Source organism: Manis javanica, chromosome 12, assembly GCF_040802235.1.
Source record: "Manis javanica isolate MJ-LG chromosome 12, MJ_LKY, whole genome shotgun sequence".
In the NCBI taxonomy this organism is placed as follows: domain Eukaryota; kingdom Metazoa; phylum Chordata; class Mammalia; order Pholidota; family Manidae; genus Manis; species Manis javanica.
Window position 1 is genome coordinate 3159665 of NC_133167.1, and position 16656 is coordinate 3176320.

A 16656-nucleotide genomic window follows, 5' to 3' on the forward strand; every position below is an offset into this window, starting at 1 on the left:
CGTGGATATCCACGTGGAAGCCCCTTCCCTCCGGGCCACATGCAGTTTGTTTGGGTTTGTGCCTTGAAGCTTAAACATTTGTTAAATTAAGCTTGACAATTGAAACCTATCCATGTTGGAAACTTCTAGAAATCAGGCCCAGCCGGGGTACTGTCATGGGATCTGTCTCACTTTGGTCGCCTGCCCCTCTCCACTTGTGCCCTCCCTCCGGCCGTCTGGCCTGCTGAGCCAGGCCTCGAGTGATACCGTCCAGGGCGACTTCCCTGCCCACGTGAAATCCACGTGCCTCGGATTTTGCCTTTTATGGCATATTTAGGCTTTTGTTCTAGGCACTTATTGAAATTTGAAACTTTTCTCCATTTCGGTAGGACAACATTGCTGAGAAAGCTTGCTGTGGGATCCCCTGCAAATGCTCTGGACAGAGGGGAGACCGTGGGCTGCTGGGCAGCATCGGGCCAAAGGTATGGCAGCTCTGCCCTTCCAGCACCCGGGGTTAGGTTCCAGAAGCTGCTCGGTGCTTCTCTGGGCAGTTCCTGCACTATGGCGGCCTGGAGATGGGGAGGGGAAAGAAGGGACGTGCTGTAGGACGGGACAGCTGCGGCGCAGGCTCGTGTGTGAATGTCTGCTGACCTCCCTTCCCGCGGGTGAGGGGATCTGTTCTTTAACCCACTGGCTCTTCCGCTTATAAACGATGTTAATGTCAGCGGGCGTCACTGACTGCAGCCCGTGTGGATGCTGGGCAGCATTCGGAGCATTTGCCTCCGAGTTATGGGAACCTGACAGGTTTACTTGGCACGTCAAGAGCCTGACACTAAGTGTTAGCTGTGCTCTGCCAGTGACGGGGGATTGGGAGGATAATTAAATAGAGGACAAAGCCCAGCACAGGGTGTAACCAGGGCACTGCTTTCCTCTGTCGCAGGGCATCCCTGGAGAAGACGGCTACCGAGGTTATCCTGGGGACGAGGGTGGACCTGTGAGTAAAAGTTGCTTTGCTCTTTACGTTTATTCCTGCCTTGATCCTCACATGTTGGACTGAATAGTGAAGTTCACGACTGGCTCCATCTACAGTGACTTTCCCACTGGGAAAGAGCCCACGTCTCACTCCCTTACCAGCCTGACTCAGGACTCTACCCTGAGAAAAGTAGCCCTGCGGTCTGAGCGTGGAGCACGGCAGGTGTGGTGTGGAGTGTGGGGCTTTCAGTGGTCCTATTGCAGAGTTATAAAGGGCTCCTGAGGCAGAGGGCCACTGGTCAGCGTCCCTGTGTCCTGCGAATACAGAGGTCCGAGCAGAGGTGGGAGTGAGCAGAGAGGAGTGCGGGAGACCTACTCAGGCTGTACTAGGGATTCCCCTTTGAGGGAAGTCTCCCCCTGGGGGGCTGATTTGGGTCATAGGTGGCCTACAGTTCTAGCTGTGGGTGAGCAGAGCCTGCAGCAGGGCCTTCTGGAAGGAGAACTGGGACAGACACAGCCTGAGAGGCTTTGAGACCCGAGAACAAGGCCCAGCCCTGGGATGCGGGTAAAGGGCCCCACGGGCATAGGGGAGGTTACAGGGTCCCAGCCAGCAGTGCTGGGTGTCAGGCTGGGCCTGAGGCCTGCTGGGGAGCTGGGGACCAGGGACCTTGCAGAAGAGCACGCAGGTTGGGGGTTCTCCATGGGGGCCACACGCTCACCCAGGCCCAGAACCTGCAAGGCCCCGAGGCTTGCTCATCCTTGGCCACTGGGGTGTGCTCTCTGCGCTGCAGACCCTCTCAGACCCCACGCCACCCTGCAGGTTCAAGGCCAGGACCGGTGCTGAGCACGGGCCTGGGGTGGGTGAGGGTGCTGGAGGCTCCACCTGGCCCAGTCAGCATTCCTACCAGTGAGATCTGCTCCCCGCGTGGGCTTCCACAGCGGCGCGCGCTCCCGGCCGCACGACGGCCGACCTTAAGGTCGCCTTTGTTTCTCCTCACAGGGTGAAAGGGGTCCGCCTGGTGTGAATGGCACTCAAGGTTTCCAGGGCTGCCCCGGGCAGAGAGGAGTCAAGGTACAGTGTGGACGGGGACCATGGCCCCTGGCCTCGGTGGGGAGAGGGGGTTCAGTTCCTGCAGCTGCCTCCAGGGGAGGAAGGCCACCTGTGGGGCGTCTCTGCTCTCAGTGTCCAGTAGCCCATGGCCCGGTGGGTTCAGGGGCCCTGGGAAGGGAGCCTGGTGGTGGAGAAATAGTTTTCTATGGAAGCATGAGGCAGCCAGGACATGCTCAGGGGGACAGGCAGAATGTGGGTCAGGGTGGAGGAAAGGCCTGTGGCAGCTGCTTCAGCCCCGGGACCCCAGGAGGAGCCGGGGAAGCGGGGGGGATGTGAAGACGGCGTGCACTGGAAGGTTCTCTGTGAGAAGTACTTGGATTCAAGGACTCATAGTATGTCCTCTCCATTTGCTGAGGTTGGAAAGCAGGTGCTGGATGGGAGGGCCACCTTATCACAGTTACAAAGGGGCCTCGGAGCCCCTGTCCTAGCTTTCAGGGTCCACCCCTCCCACCCAGGGAGCCGAGAGTCCCCAAATCCTCACATCTGGGCCAGTTAGCTCTGTGTTCCTGCTCATGATGGAGAGATAAGGTCAAGCACATGACTCTCTGATAACGGATTTCAGACTCTGGCCCTCAGGTGGGGCGGAGGCCACCCTGAGCCCCCCCTAGCCTGTCTGTGCAGCTAACGTTCCCCCTCCTTTCCCTTTCAGGGCTCTCGAGGATTCCCAGGAGAGAAGGTACGAAGCTTCTAGTTTCTATTGGGAGGATTCCCAGCATTTCTCATCTTTCCTTTGCCAGAATGGCTTTCTATACTTTCTAAACGTGTAACTCCTTCCCTCACAGGGCGAACTGGGAGAAATCGGGCTGGATGGTCTTGACGGTGAAGATGTAAGTGATTTCACACTCCAAGTCCAAACTGCTTTTGGTCCTGGAGATTCCAGTGACCAACACCTCAGTCTATGGTACACACTGGACCAGGAATGACATTTCTTCATTGTCTTTGGCAGGGAGATAAAGGATTGCCTGGTACTTCTGGAGAGAAAGGGAATCCTGGGAGAAGGGTACGTCTATTCCCATAGTGCTGCTGTTATGGAAAAACTATAAGTGTTTCATTGAAGGAATATTTCTTTTAGTCGTGTATGTTAAGGCTGCTTCCTCCAGGCAGCCATCCCTGACCTCCTCTGGGGGTGCATCCCTGGTGCCGCCTATGTCCTGCATCAGCGGGGACACCTGTTACATTGCGTTTTCTTGTTTAGAGAGTACGTCCCATAGGGCTGAGACTGGCGTGTTTTGTTTCAATAAATCCCCAGTGCCTGGAACAGAGTCAACTCCCAATAAATATTTGTGGATTACCTGAACAGATCAGAAATATTTGGAAGTAAATTTAAATTCATGGCAAATGGGCAAATGGGAACCACTGTTATAGTTTAGATTTCTTAATTGAAAAAAATGACTTTAAGGGCCAGATGACAACTTGAAAGCTATCTTGTTCTTAGTTTCTTTGTGTGGGTTTTATTTAGGGTGACAAAGGTCTTAAAGGAGACAGAGGAGAAAGAGGAGACATTGGAATCAGAGGTGACCCGGTAAGGAAGTGCCTTATTGACGATTTGAGGCCTGAGTCTGGGAGAGAGGGTTCTGGGAGAAGTGGGTGGACAAAAAATATCACTTTAGAAGCTGCTTTAAAACGTGTTGATAAGATATGTGGTTTGTGATCCTTTGCCTACAATTCTGGGTCTGCTGGGGATATGGAGCTCTCTGGCTGCAAAGGTGAGGGTTTCCAGAGCCTGTCAATTGAAGCTGTGACAAGTATTCCTAAAATGTAGTGTCAGGATGCTAATCCACCTGGCTTGGGTGGTCAGAAAAATGCCAGCGATGATATGAATGCCAGGCTCTGAGGGACCAGTACTTCCGGCACACCCCACCTGGGTGACATGTGTCCCACTCTGACAGACCCTGACCATTGGGTGTCAGCCACCCTCAGCCCCCATCAGGGGGCCACCGCTTTTCCTCCCCAGGGGCTTGGTGCCCCAGGCTTGCTCTTACCTCCTCTGGGCCGGGAGGGGAGGAGGCTGCCAGCAGTAGCCCTTTGCTTGCAGATTAGAGCCATAAATGAGAAAAGCTGCAAATGCTTCCTTTTCCTAAAGCAAATGTGAAGTGTCCTTTTCTTGCACACATGGCCCATTCCCCCGCCCCGTGCTGTTTACAGGGTGACTCGGGACGGGACAGCCAGCAGCGAGGACCCAAAGGAGAAACGGGAGACCTCGGCCCCATGGTACGGTGCTCGGCATGCCCAGACTCCCCCTGCGCTGAGGGCCAAAGACAGGAAACTGCCGCAGGCTGGTCCTCAGCCCAAGGCCGTGCAGGTGGCCTTTAAGGCCATGAAGCCAACCAGGTCGGGAGCAGAGAGCCCCCAGCCCCTGACCATGTGTGCCTGAGAAGCATGGCTCCAGCGGGGATGGAGGCCCCTGCCAGGAGGGCTTCTCCGCAGAATCTGGGCCCCTAGATGCTTATGGGAGGTGATCGTGGAGGCAGGAACGTGCCTGGTCCGCGCATCCCATGGACCGTCCGCCCACCTGGCCTGCTCCTCTCCCCGTAGTGCCTGCACAATGTTCAGAGTTAGACGTTCTTCCTTGCAGATGAGAGTCTTAGGACAATTTTTTCCTCACCTTAGGGTCTCCCCGGGAGCGATGGACTACCTGGAAGTTCTGGAGAGCCCGGGAAGAATGTGAGTGCCCCTCAGGGCTGTGCGGGCTCTGCGGTGATGTTTAGCATGTGCCACTTAGACCACCAAACACTACCTGGGGCAGAGTTACTCAGCATGTTTATTTAGGGAATTTAAGGAGATTTCTAAAACTACTGCCCCCCAAATCTTAATGCTTCTAGAGAATTTTCCTTCTTATAATTTTTCCTGTGCCCCATCTCTCCTCCCTCCCTCAGTTCTGCTTCTTTCCCCCCAAAATACTGAATTGGCCCCCTTAAAAATTATGTCTTTGTGGCTTTAGAATATCTGACCAGGTTTTTATCCTATTACATATTTAAGAAATCCAAACAAAAACACGAATTTGGGGTGGGTGAGGGGCAGGAAGGTGATGGCGTTTCCAGCTTGGTGTTGGCTTCAGAATTGTTTGTTTTTCTGTGTTGCTGTAAGTCAAGCAATGAGACTAGGTTGAGTTTTCTCATGAACTGCATTTCGCAATCACTTTTTAAAGACATTTCAGAAATGTCTGGTGCAGAATAGCGTGTTGCATGCCTAGCCTCTGAGTCTTTTGAAGGGTTGCTGAAGTCAAAGCTCTACAGACCTTTAGGAAGCTTCCAGAGCCCAGGGGTTCAGAGAGCTTGGGCCTCCAGGCTGGAAGAGGATGGTCCCTGCGTGGGGAGGAGTGGTGTGTGAGTTTGGAAAGCCTCAGGGGCGGGGTGGATGCTGGCAGCTGCCCAGCTCATTGCCTCTGAAACGAGCACAGAGCAACAGCAGGCAGCTGGGGCCCCCGCAGCCAAGAGCGGCCCTGTCAGCCACTTCCCCAGAGGCAACGACATATTTAGGGATTAGTAGCTGGAAGCTCAGAGGTGTATGCTGAGCTGAGGGCTTTTAAAAGAAATGACCCCTAATCTGCTGATGTGCTACGGGCATAATTTTGCTCTTAAAATTCAGAAGAAAACTTTGCATTAAAAATTCTGTCTTCAAAGTTCTATGATTTCAGAATAATGCTGTCGAACTCTATAATGAAAAAAAATGAGGACATACTCAGTGGTTGTCCTGCTATACCACTCTGAGTAAAGCTAAAACTTGTTTTCATGAAATGACTTAAAATACAGTCGTGTATACGATTTGTTTTCCGTCTATGCACGAGGTGGAAACCTGGGTGTGGGGTTGGTGTGCCGAGGGCTCTCGGAGACTCAGTGCCTCCTGCGCAGCCTGGTGGCCCAGTCTTCCCCTCCCCTCAGAATCATGCCATGCAGCCTCAGGCTGAGATGAAGTGTATCCTTCCCGTGGGGCTAGCTCACACCTCATGCCACCGCTTCAGGGCCTCCACCGGCTGCCTGTGGTCCGGGCATGAGGCACTGAGCCCCAGTGGCCTCTGGTCACACTCTAGGATGTCACTGTTGGGAGAGGCCAGCCAGAGTGGTTCTCTGTGGTGGAGTGGCCTGCCTCCCACCCACTTGTCTGCGTGGAAGGAGGCCAATGTCTCCCATCACAGAGGCTGTCACTACAGAATAATGGCAAAGCCCCCTCCCTGGAAGGTGCACGGTGGGTGGGGAGTGTGGCTCATGGGCTCAAGTCCCTACCAGAGCTCATACTCACAGTTCCAGAGCAGTGACCCCTAACTTTGCAACTTTGCAGAGATATACCCAGGACCTTCCGTATTCCCAAACCTTTCCCCTAAAGGGGAAGCCTCACAAAGTGGGAATTAATGGATTACTTACACAGTGGGCCCATATTTATTTGAACTCCGTGTCACCGTAGAGCACAAAGGTGGCTGCCAAGTCATGAGCCCAAGTTAAGCACACCTGAGCTTTTAGGGTCACATGTGTGAACTTTGGATTTTTCACCTAACTGAGTATGTATTACATTTGGCCAAGAGATTTTTGGAGAGTTTGGGGCTCCTTTCTATTATAATTATAGTATTTTATTACTTCTCCCTACAGTTAGGAAAATGGTAGAAAAATAGGCAGATTGACATTTCCATTTTACATTCCTTATTTGAAATTGGCTGGGATAGAAGAGCCAGAAGGAGTCATTATTTTGCTTGGCAGGTCCAAGTACTTCTCAAAACTTTCATTTGAGTGATTAATAGGGGCAGCATGGGAGCAAAACCGTACGGAGATGAGGGCAGAAAGGAGGCTGTCTCCCGATGTGGGTTTGCTCAGGGCTGCCTAGGCCGTGCCTGGTGCACAGCAGGGCTGCATGAATGTGCAGGTCAGGTAGCAGAAGCCCCAGGCTCCGTCCCTGGCTCCCCTCATTGTCTGTCTTCCTTTGCAGGGTGGCTTTGGCCGAAGGGGGCCAGCAGGAGCGAAGGTAAGCCTCTGAGTCAGCACCTCTTTCTGTCCCTCTGTCACTCACACAGGCCCTCAGAGACTGACCTCAAGGGGCACACATGGAGTCCAGCCCATGAGCTGGAACATGCTGTCTCTTTGGCTGTCAAGGCTTGTCGCTCCAACTGCAGCCAGCTACCATCTTTCCCACTGTCTGCTCCAATTCAGCCTGTTCCAGAAGACTTGTGAAAATGGGTCCAGTGGGGCTGTGGGGAGTGGGGAAGTGAAGGGGAGGCCAGGGAGGCAGCGTCCTGGGCCTCCCTTACCCACAGTGTGCCCACCTACCTGGTGTCAGCAAGTCTCAGCATCTTGGTGTCTTAGTGTCTGTCTGCTCACCTGTGGCAGGCAGGTTTGGGCCTAAAGAATCCTTTTTTCGCGAAGCCATCTCCAGCAGAAGGTGAGGCGAAAGACAGATGCTTACAAAGATGCAGAGTGACAGCTGCTCCAAGCGTTCAGGGTCTCATGCTGGGATCATCCTGCCCATCGCTTCCAGCCCTGGGAGAGATGTGATGCTTCCCATCCCCCACTGGGCCACCACTGCAGGACAGAGAGCTGAGGTCTGTCCATATAACCTCCTGACCATGCCCCCCTCTCTGTTTCCAAGGGCAACAGGGGCGGCCCAGGCCAGCAGGGCTCTGCGGGAGAGTCAGGGGCCAGAGGCGCACAGGTCAGTACCCCGTGCCGTGACACCCTGTGATTCCTCCCCGGATGCTCTAGTATGTTTTTCTTTTAATTGAGGAGACAAGTCAGTTTTACAAAGCTGAGCACAAAATTCACCATTTTGAAGTGAACAATTCAGTGGCACTTGGTACGTTCATGGTGTGTATCCACACTTCTATCTATTTCCGAAACACTGCCCATCCCCCAAGAGGCCCTGCGTCTGTTGAGCAGTCACTCCCCTCGTCCCCACCTCTCATCCCCGGGCTCCTGGCAGCCACCAGGCTCCTGACTCCCTGGGTTTGTCTCTTCTGACATCTCACCTAAATGGAGCCGTTTCATAGGTGAACTTCGTGTCTGGCTTCTTTCAGTCAGCGCCGTGTTTCGGAGGTTCATCCGTGTCACGCGTGTCAATGCGTGGTCTCTTCTCGTGGCCGAGTACTCTTCTATGGTGTGGCTGGGCCATGGCTGGCTTATGCACGCATGGACCAGCCATTCGTGCTGTCCCCACCTTTGGGCGACCGTGAAGAGTGTCGTCCAAGCTTTTGTTTGAATACACACTTCCTGTGCTTTTTTAAACCACCTTCCTCCTCTGTGTTCTGGGTCAGGGCTGAAGTACAAGTACTGGGCCGGCCAGCAGAAGGGAGGGTGTGGGCTCTGGAGGGCGAACGTCACCCGGGGCTCCTGGCGGGCATGACAGTGACGCGGTGATTGCATTGGCCTTTCACTTCGTCAGGGTCCAGCTGGTCCCACCGGCCCTCCAGGCCTCATCGGTGAACAAGGCATTCCCGGGCCCCAGGTAAGTCGCCCTGACCCGCTCCTGTCCTTACGTGCACAGGGCCCGAGCAGGCTGGGATTTCGGCCTTGGGGTCACCATAGCCTGCCCTCTTGCTCAGCCCTCTGCTGTGGCTGCATAGACCCTGGGTCAACCGCAGTCCTCACAGCCACTGGCCAGGTAGCTTGACGGAGTGCAAGACCCTTTTCTTGGTGCCTGCGGGGCTTCCAGGTCCCCATGTGGCTCCTTCTGAACGTAGGCCAGCCAGGAGGTGAGCTGAGGGAGGATGGAGCTCCCTGGGGAAGTCCTAGCATGCGACTGCACCAGGTCCAGCCAATCGCCCGATTTTTCAGATTATGCCCAACCGCGTCATGTTTGGCCTCTAGAGATTACCCCGTGGCCCGGGATTCTGTGTAAGGAGTTCCCCACCTCAGGCTCAACAGATATTCCTTCAGTGTGCTGACTCACATGTCAACATCTATGTCAGCTCCTGGGGATGAAATACAGAAGGGCGCTGTTGGAGCTGAGCCGGGGCCAGGGGCCTGGCGCCCTGCACCCTGACACCCCTCGTGTCTGGTGTCATAGCCAGGGGCCATCCTATCATCTGTTACAAAGATAATAATGAAAAAGCTGGCAACGGGCTGGCCTGTTGCTACACAAATGCACAAAAATGTTTTATAGTGAGAGCAGGCCCTTTCTCCTTCCCGTTCAAAATTTGATAAATACCTAATTTTAAAGCTTTTGTGTTTTATTCGCAACATTTATTCGAGCTCTGATAAGTCAAAAACTAAAGATGGAGCAGGAGGAGGTGAAGCTTTTCAAATCGCTAGTGATGCCGAGCGGCTGCTTCCCTCTGTCGTTTGCCGTGCCTGTTGGCACGCGGTGGGACCCCACAGGCTGCCTGCGCGTGCCGGGCATTGGGCTGGTATTCTGAGAGCGATGGTCCTTCACGCATCTAGTCCTTTACCCAGTGAGCAAGTGCACACACGTTTCCACACCTGTGTTACCATCCTGGAGGTGCGGGAAGGGAGGAAACAAAGCCTCATAAATCTGGGTGCTTGTCCTCCGGTCAGGGCCGGTGATAGCCGTGACTGGCATGGGTGGTCACACTGACATTTCAGATCTGCACAAGACACCTCCACGCATGCATGTGCTTGGGTCTGCGTGGCGCTGAGTCCTGTGGCTCTGACTGCACACGGTGAGAGGGCAGGATCCAGACCCTTGGCTTGGAGGGTGCATACTTTACCGACACACTCCTTTCCTTGTGCCCAGGGAAGCGGAGGGACGGCAGGTGCTCCTGGAGAACGTGGCAGATTCGGTCCCTTGGGAAGAAAGGTTTGTCTTGGCAAAGTGCGAGCCTGTGTGCTGGGGTCAGGCCTGGCCAGTCTCTCCATGGGTCCCTGCCCACCTTGTTTGTCAGCTTGCCCGCCTGCCCAGTTTGCACACACCCTGTCCTCACCACTGGCCTTCCCACCCCAGGCCCCCTGGGTGAGAGTGGGCTTGGCCAGTGGGATGCCTGTTCCCACCTCAAGGGAACGCACGGGCTGTGCCCAGAACCCGCCAGCAGCTGCTGGAGTATCTGGTTGGGGACGCTCAGTACAGCCTCGGTAGTCCACCCAGCGCAGGTTCTTTACATGTTGGCAGCGCTCATTAGCTTGGCTAATCCAAGTGCCTCCCTTCTCGATTATTGTGGATAACAGCAGCTTCTTCTATGAGGACTGTCTGGGAAACTGCTTTCTATAGACTTGGAGAAAAACCACAATTTATCACAGCTGATGCAAAAAGGAAGCATCGTCTCAGGAAAAGAAATGTGTTGGTGTGACTCCAAGGCTGCCTCTGTGCCTCTGGGGACGCTGTTGGGGTCCCTGCAGGATTCAGCGCCTGCCAACTGTCACGGCTCTTCCTGACCATTTCTTGTTTCCCTCTGTCTTTTCCCCGTCGGCGTGCTCCCATACCACGCTCATGGAAAGAGCAAACACAAACCTTCCTCGATTCTTTTCCATGCAAGAACGTTGCAATTTCAAAAATCATTTTTATCAAAATCTAAGAGGTGAAGTTAGCAGCTTGCAGCAGTCCTCCTGGTGGCCTCACCTAGAATGGGGGCAGGGCTTGGAACCACATTTTAAGTTGGTCTCAGCCCCACACATGTCTCAGCCTGTTTCTCGTGTGTAGGGTGAGCCTGGAGAACCAGGACCAAAGGGCGGAATTGGGAGCCGGGGCCCCCGTGGCGAGACGGTAAGACCAGAAGGCACTGTTGCTGACTCTGTGCTGGGAGGTCCGGGAGGCAGGGAGGCGAAGCCTCGCTTTGGGCTGTCCTTTGTCGTTGCAAATTGGGGTGGTGGCAAAGAGAGATAACTTTAGTAGTTTCTTGCATCATTGGGGGTTTGACTGAAAATAGTAAGACCTGTTGCTTATAAACAGCAAATAAATCTCAAAATAAGTTTTATTTCATTGGGGGGAAATAGGTAAGGACATTTTTTTCCCTGCATTTTCCCTGACAAGGGAATGTGGTGTCTTACTGAGGCTTGAACCACCATTATTTTCAGTCCTGCAAATGCTTTGTGAGCTTGGTGAGGTGGAGCTTTCCTGCAAGGAAATAGATGTTTTTGGGTTAAAATGGAGTTGGATTTGACAAGCTCTCAGCCCAGATCAAAACAGGTCCCTTTGCATGAGACATCATAGAAATAGAAATTATTACCTTGATAACTCATTTGAGAAAAATGTTATTTAAAAACAATCTAACTGCTCACTGGCAATAATTTTGTAATATATATTTCTATACAGAATAAAGAAATCTACAGCACATTAGGAATTTTTCTAAAATGAGTCAGTCTACCTAAAAACTATGTAAATGGACCAGACTGATCTGATAAATAATCCCAAGGCTTTAAAGTATTTTTCTTGTATATGGAGCTTCTCTACAGCTTAAATGAAGTTAAAAAAAATTCCATTTCTGTTATTCTTAGTTTCAGAAGCAGAGGGGAAGAAAATCAGATTTTAAAATCTGTTCAAACTGTTGAAGGAAATCCCTTCTTGATTCTGTTTCCATAAATTTGGGGGCAATAGCTCTGTAGCTGTTGTCTGTTTAAAACTGTAAATTAACTAAGTAGCACGTTCCATTATATTTTAGAGATACTAATGTATATTTCACATAAAATCCTCCTGATTTTTTTGTAATGATTAATGGCATCCAGTTGTGAAAGACACTGTGAGAGAGCAATGGGGATCTGAGCCGACAGGGAGGGGGTGTCTGGGCAGCGGGCAGGTGGTGGCATGTCCAGGAAAGGAGGGAAGGGGACTGGAGGGGAGGGCAGGAGGCCTGGGCACCGAAGACTGGGGAGGCTTTGAGAGACTGAGTCCCGTGTTCTTGCTCTGAAGTTCAATCAAAGACTCACAGATGCCCAGAGCAGAGGTGGCCTTCGAGGTCTCTGCAACGCTAAGATTCCCAGATCCCACAAGTCTCTCTGTCCTCCGTCTCCGAGTATCTCTACCAGTAGCGATCAGTAGCGCCCTATATTGTTGGTAGCCCTCCAGCACCAGGGTGCCATGAAGCCCACCTGCCTCCAGACTTGGGCTTGTTTACACCCAGAGGAGGGGTAGGAGCAGCAGCCCATCCTTGACCCGTACCCTGGCCTGGGAGCACTTCAGGGCCTCGGGGACCCTCTGCTCAGGGCTCTGGTGGCCGCGGTGGTGTGGCCCATGCTGTGACCTGTGGTAACACTGTCTCCACTCTTAGGGAGACGACGGGCGGGATGGATTTGGCAGCGAAGGACGCAAAGGCAAGAAAGTATGTAATTGCTTCTGAAATTTCACCGTGACATAGTGAATTTTTTCTCTTGGTGATCTATGGATCTCTTTTTTTCTGCTCAAGAATAATTTAGAGGAATTTAAATCAGGACCAAATGTTGAGTCATCTGTTTATCTTTTTATAGGGAGAACGAGGATTCCCTGGACACCCAGGTCCAAAGGTAAGTGTTCCCCGAGTGGTAAAATGTTACCATTGTTTTAGGATGATTCCCATAGGCCCACGGGTTGAAAATCAGAATATCTGGGTTCTAGTCGTGCGTCAGGGGCTCACTGACCGAGTGGCCCCAGGAAAGGCCCCACCCTTTCTGAGATACTCCCTCATCTGCCCGAGGGTGATGGCACTAGGCACTGGCCATGGCACTGGTGAGGAATAAATGAAACGACACGCAGGAAAACCCTTCGCACCCCTAAAGACGCTATCGTGGATAGGACTTGGTGACTGTGGGTTCAGTGAGCCGAGGTTGAGTCTGTGAAAGACAGGGCACGAGTGGCCCCTGGAAGCAGGTCGGAGTTCAGCTGCTGGCTGCCCGGGGGAGTGGGGCCAGAGGCCGCAGGGACCCTCGCTGCACCTTCCATTCCTGAGCTAACGTGCCTCTTCCTGGCTCTCTCCCCAGGGCACCTCTGGCGAGCCGGGGACCAGTGGAGCTCTAGGACCCCAAGGCATCAGAGGCCGGAGGGTGAGCCTGCCTGCACCCTGGCTGCGGGGTGGGGGGCGGGGAGAGGGCATGTGGGTGGGTGACTGGACGCCGACACCTCTGTTACTCCTTTGAAAATTACCCTCACTGGCACCTGGTCTGTGATAGTGTGGGGGGGACGAAAGGCGTCCTAAGCCTGAGGCCGGCGCCCTCAGGACCCCTGCGGGTGTGTCTGCGCTGCCCTCGTCCAGCCATGCGCCACTGGTGGGGAGGCTCCCCCTCTCATACATCAGGGGGCACTGGGGGGACCCGAGTCTAGAATGAGAGGCTCTGGACACCGGCACTCGTGGTCGGTCGTGCCCACTGGACGGTGAGGCAGCGGATGTCACGGGGTGTGTGAAGTGCTTACAAGGGTTCCAGGTCGGAGGTGAGCCAGGCTGAGACCCCCGCCTCCCCACTGTGGGGAGACTCCCCCCTCCTCAAGCTACTTCTTACTCTGGATTATGCCCTTCAGTGGGTGCCAATGAATTCTCTTAAGATAGCCCGGGGTGTGGGATTGACGATCGTGGTCTAGATACCAGTAAAAGTTCCTGGCAGTTATTTGTAGCTTAAAATATAGTTAAAATCATTGTAATTATCCTGTTAATTTTCTCAGGGAAGACAGTCAAACTAGATCATTTACTACTTAAGGTAGGGTTTTAAAGCACTGAACTGATTATCTACACCAAGCAGTGATCTGACTGTGAGTAACCAGCTTCTGTGCGCCCGTGGGTCATCTCAGTGATGGTTCTTGAGCAAGTATGTGGCCTACCTTAACCTGCCAGAGCACATGGCTGTGGGGAGGCACACATCAGGTTTATTAAGGCCACTTGTCCCTACACCTGAATTTTGGAGACACTTAAGATTCCTCAGGGTGATTTCTCGTGGTGACTGGGGACATTGGGCTGGATCACCTCTGCCTCCCCATCCAACTGCAGGAGCTGAGAAGTCCCTGTTTTCTTCCACAATTGAACAGTGTTTGTTCTGTGCCTTCTAGGGAAATTCAGGGCCTCCAGGGGCAGCTGGGCAGACGGGAGACCCTGGCCACCCAGGACCAGCTGTAAGTACTTACCCACTTCCCGTCGCACCGTCGGGGGACTGGGTGCCTTACATACGGTCCCGGAAAAGTTTCCATTACCTCCTTTCCTCACAAAGAAGGTGTCCTGCATTTTTGTTGTTACCGTTTTGTTTTTGAACCACTTTTCTTCTGACAAGTGTAACAGGAGCTTTAAAGAGAAGTTTCATGTAGAACTGCAGTCTAGGATGTACTGTTACTTGCCTTTTATAAGTCCCTGGTGTCAGCTTGTTTGATGTTTGTGTAGAGGACAAAAAAGGAGAACAAGTTTTAATACCTCCTGATGGCATCTTCTAGAAGTAGTGTGATTTATGTCAGACCTCAGCGTAGAGAATACTTCCTGTGGTCTGTGAAATCCCCAAGGAAGCTACTGTTTTGTGGTTTACAAGTTGCTTGACCTCCTGCCCCCTGGAGCCAGGAGGGGTCCTGTCACTGCCCCTCCAGAAAATCTCTTTGCCACTAATGTCTGTCTCCTTATTTGAATTTCTCCCTGTATTATCTCCCTACACTGAATTTGATGAGATTCAAAGAAGAAAGGAAAACATAACTTAGGAAATGGAAAATTGATCCTGGAAAGAGAGGTTAAGGATTAGCCTGGCTGAGCTGGGAGAAGCTTGAGGTGGGCGAATTTTTGCCTTCAGAGGGACGCATTTGATGGGAGAGAGTCAGGCCAGTTACCAGCCTTGTGGGAAGACCAGCCGACGGCCTGACCTCCAGTGTGGCCACATTGTGGGCTGAGAGGCTGAGGGCAGCCTGGCACTGTCCTGGGCACTCCCTGGGGGCAGAATCCACCTGGGCTGCCTTAGGCTGGGGGCTGACGAGGTGGCTGGGCAACTCCTCGTGGTGCCTTCTGCCAACAGGTGCTTTAAGCTAGCGGGTGAAAGGCATCTCTCTCTGGAGCGGTGGTGGTAGGACTCATGCTCCGCTATGTGATTTGCTTTGATTTGTACCAAGCTTCCAGGTTTTCAGGGAGAGGAGCTCCTTGTCTCACAGGGGAAATACTTTTGTCCTCTCTCGCTCTGGAGCATAAGGCCAACATCCTGGGTGGAGCTGAGAACAGCTGGGGTCAGCCCAGGCCCGCCTCTGCTGTTCCCAGCATGGCTCTGCGGCCCAGGGCTGTTCCTTCACGCGCACACCCGTGCGCTGCCGAGCACCTCGCCCTCCCTTCCTTGTTTTACAGGGTCTCAAAGGCAACAGAGGAGACTCCCTTGATGTAAGTTGCATGTGTGCATGAATCACTGCCCTGTGGGCCTTTGTCCCCTTTCCTCATATCTTCTCTCCTTTCCTTTTTTGAAGCAATGTGCCCTTGTGCAAAGCATCAAAGATAAATGTCGTAAGTACATGATTCTACGTTTACGGTTTTGCATTTGAAATTCTCACGTGGCAGATGTGTTGTTCACCCTGCTGTCTGTTTCCTTTGTAGCTTGCTGCTATGGTGAGTTGATTTCAGTAGTTTGGACTTCTTCTGGCCAAAGAAGACCCCTTTCCCAGTAAGTGAAGTCTGTCTTTGAACCTCCCCCCACCTCCGCCTCCACAGGGCCCCTGGAATGCCCCGTCTACCCGACGGAACTGGCCTTTGCCCTGGACACCTCTGAGGGGGTCACCCAAGAGACGTTCAGCCGGATGAGGGACGTGCTCCTGAAGGTCGTGGGCGACTTGACCATCGCGGAGAGTAACTGCCCGAGGGGGGCCCGCGTGGCCGTGGTCACCTACAACAATGAGGTGACCACGGAGATCCGGTTTGCCGACTCCAAGAGGAAGTCCATCCTCCTGGACAGGGTGAAGAACCTGCAGGTGGCACTGACGTCCAAGCAGCAGAGTCTGGAAACCGCCATGTCATTCGTGGCCAGAAACACGTTTAAGCGCGTGAGGAATGGATTCCTGATGAGGAAAGTGGCCATTTTCTTCAGCAACAAGCCCACCAGAGCTTCCCCACAGCTCCGGGAGGCGGTGCTGAAGCTCTCGGACGCTGGGATCACACCCTTGTTCCTCACCAGCCAGGAGGACCGGCAGCTCAGTAACGCTCTGCAGGTCTGTCCCCTACTCTTCGAGGCTCTCAGACGCCTCTCAGGTGCATCCATGACCTCCTTGATGGAGTTGGGCCCCACAGTTTCCAGAAGGTCCTAGAGGAGGCTGTGGCGACCTAGAACTTCTCTGCGAGGTTTCAGGACAGACTCGTGGCTCTAGCTGTAGAGTGACACCCAAATGCTCATGACTTAGTCCCACTGGGTGCCCCCCTGGTTGGACACCTGACCCTGGAGGCCTCCAGTCTCCTAATGGGGGTCCCCAAAACACCAGTGGCCCTGTCTGCACCCCTGCTCAAACCTCTGTGCAGCCATGCAGCCAGAGGTCAGCCTGTAAAGCGGCCGATTGTTCCCTTGTCATCTGCTTAAATAACTGTCATAATAATATATATAATCATGGTCTTCATCATTGATTAATTAATCAGTTAATATTTACGGAGCACCAGTTCTGGTGGCACTGTTTCAGACAGATGGATGGTGGGCGTTAAGGGAAGGAAGTGGATCAGGAAAAGGGGTGGGCTGGCCTCGGCCCTGGCCCCTGGCCACCCGCCTTCTGGACTCTGAAATCAGCATAGTCCTGTCACATACCCTCTTTGTGTCTGAGATGCCCCA

General features: G+C 53.2%; 1 protein-coding gene across 6 annotated transcripts in view; it reads left to right on the forward strand.

Moving 5' to 3' along the window:
- Window positions 1-16656, forward strand: part of COL6A3 (collagen type VI alpha 3 chain) — a 79360-nt gene that overhangs the window by 47167 nt on the left and 15537 nt on the right. For 5 of the 6 annotated variants that reach the window (XM_073217925.1, XM_017675683.3, XM_037009710.2 and 2 more), the window contains 22 exons: window positions 369-461; window positions 920-973; window positions 1952-2023; window positions 2712-2738; window positions 2845-2889; window positions 3009-3062; window positions 3522-3584; window positions 4208-4273; window positions 4673-4726; window positions 6980-7015; window positions 7637-7699; window positions 8426-8488; window positions 9737-9799; window positions 10637-10699; window positions 12201-12251; window positions 12397-12432; window positions 12886-12948; window positions 13943-14005; window positions 15201-15233; window positions 15317-15353; window positions 15444-15455; window positions 15558-16051. In XM_073217925.1, coding sequence (XP_073074026.1) covers window positions 369-461; window positions 920-973; window positions 1952-2023; window positions 2712-2738; window positions 2845-2889; window positions 3009-3062; window positions 3522-3584; window positions 4208-4273; window positions 4673-4726; window positions 6980-7015; window positions 7637-7699; window positions 8426-8488; window positions 9737-9799; window positions 10637-10699; window positions 12201-12251; window positions 12397-12432; window positions 12886-12948; window positions 13943-14005; window positions 15201-15233; window positions 15317-15353; window positions 15444-15455; window positions 15558-16051 — 1605 coding nt within the window. The remainder of the gene's footprint in view (window positions 1-368; window positions 462-919; window positions 974-1951; window positions 2024-2711; window positions 2739-2844; window positions 2890-3008; window positions 3063-3521; window positions 3585-4207; window positions 4274-4672; window positions 4727-6979; window positions 7016-7636; window positions 7700-8425; window positions 8489-9736; window positions 9800-10636; window positions 10700-12200; window positions 12252-12396; window positions 12433-12885; window positions 12949-13942; window positions 14006-15200; window positions 15234-15316; window positions 15354-15443; window positions 15456-15557; window positions 16052-16656) is intronic. The other variant, XM_073217926.1, reaches the window with a different exon arrangement.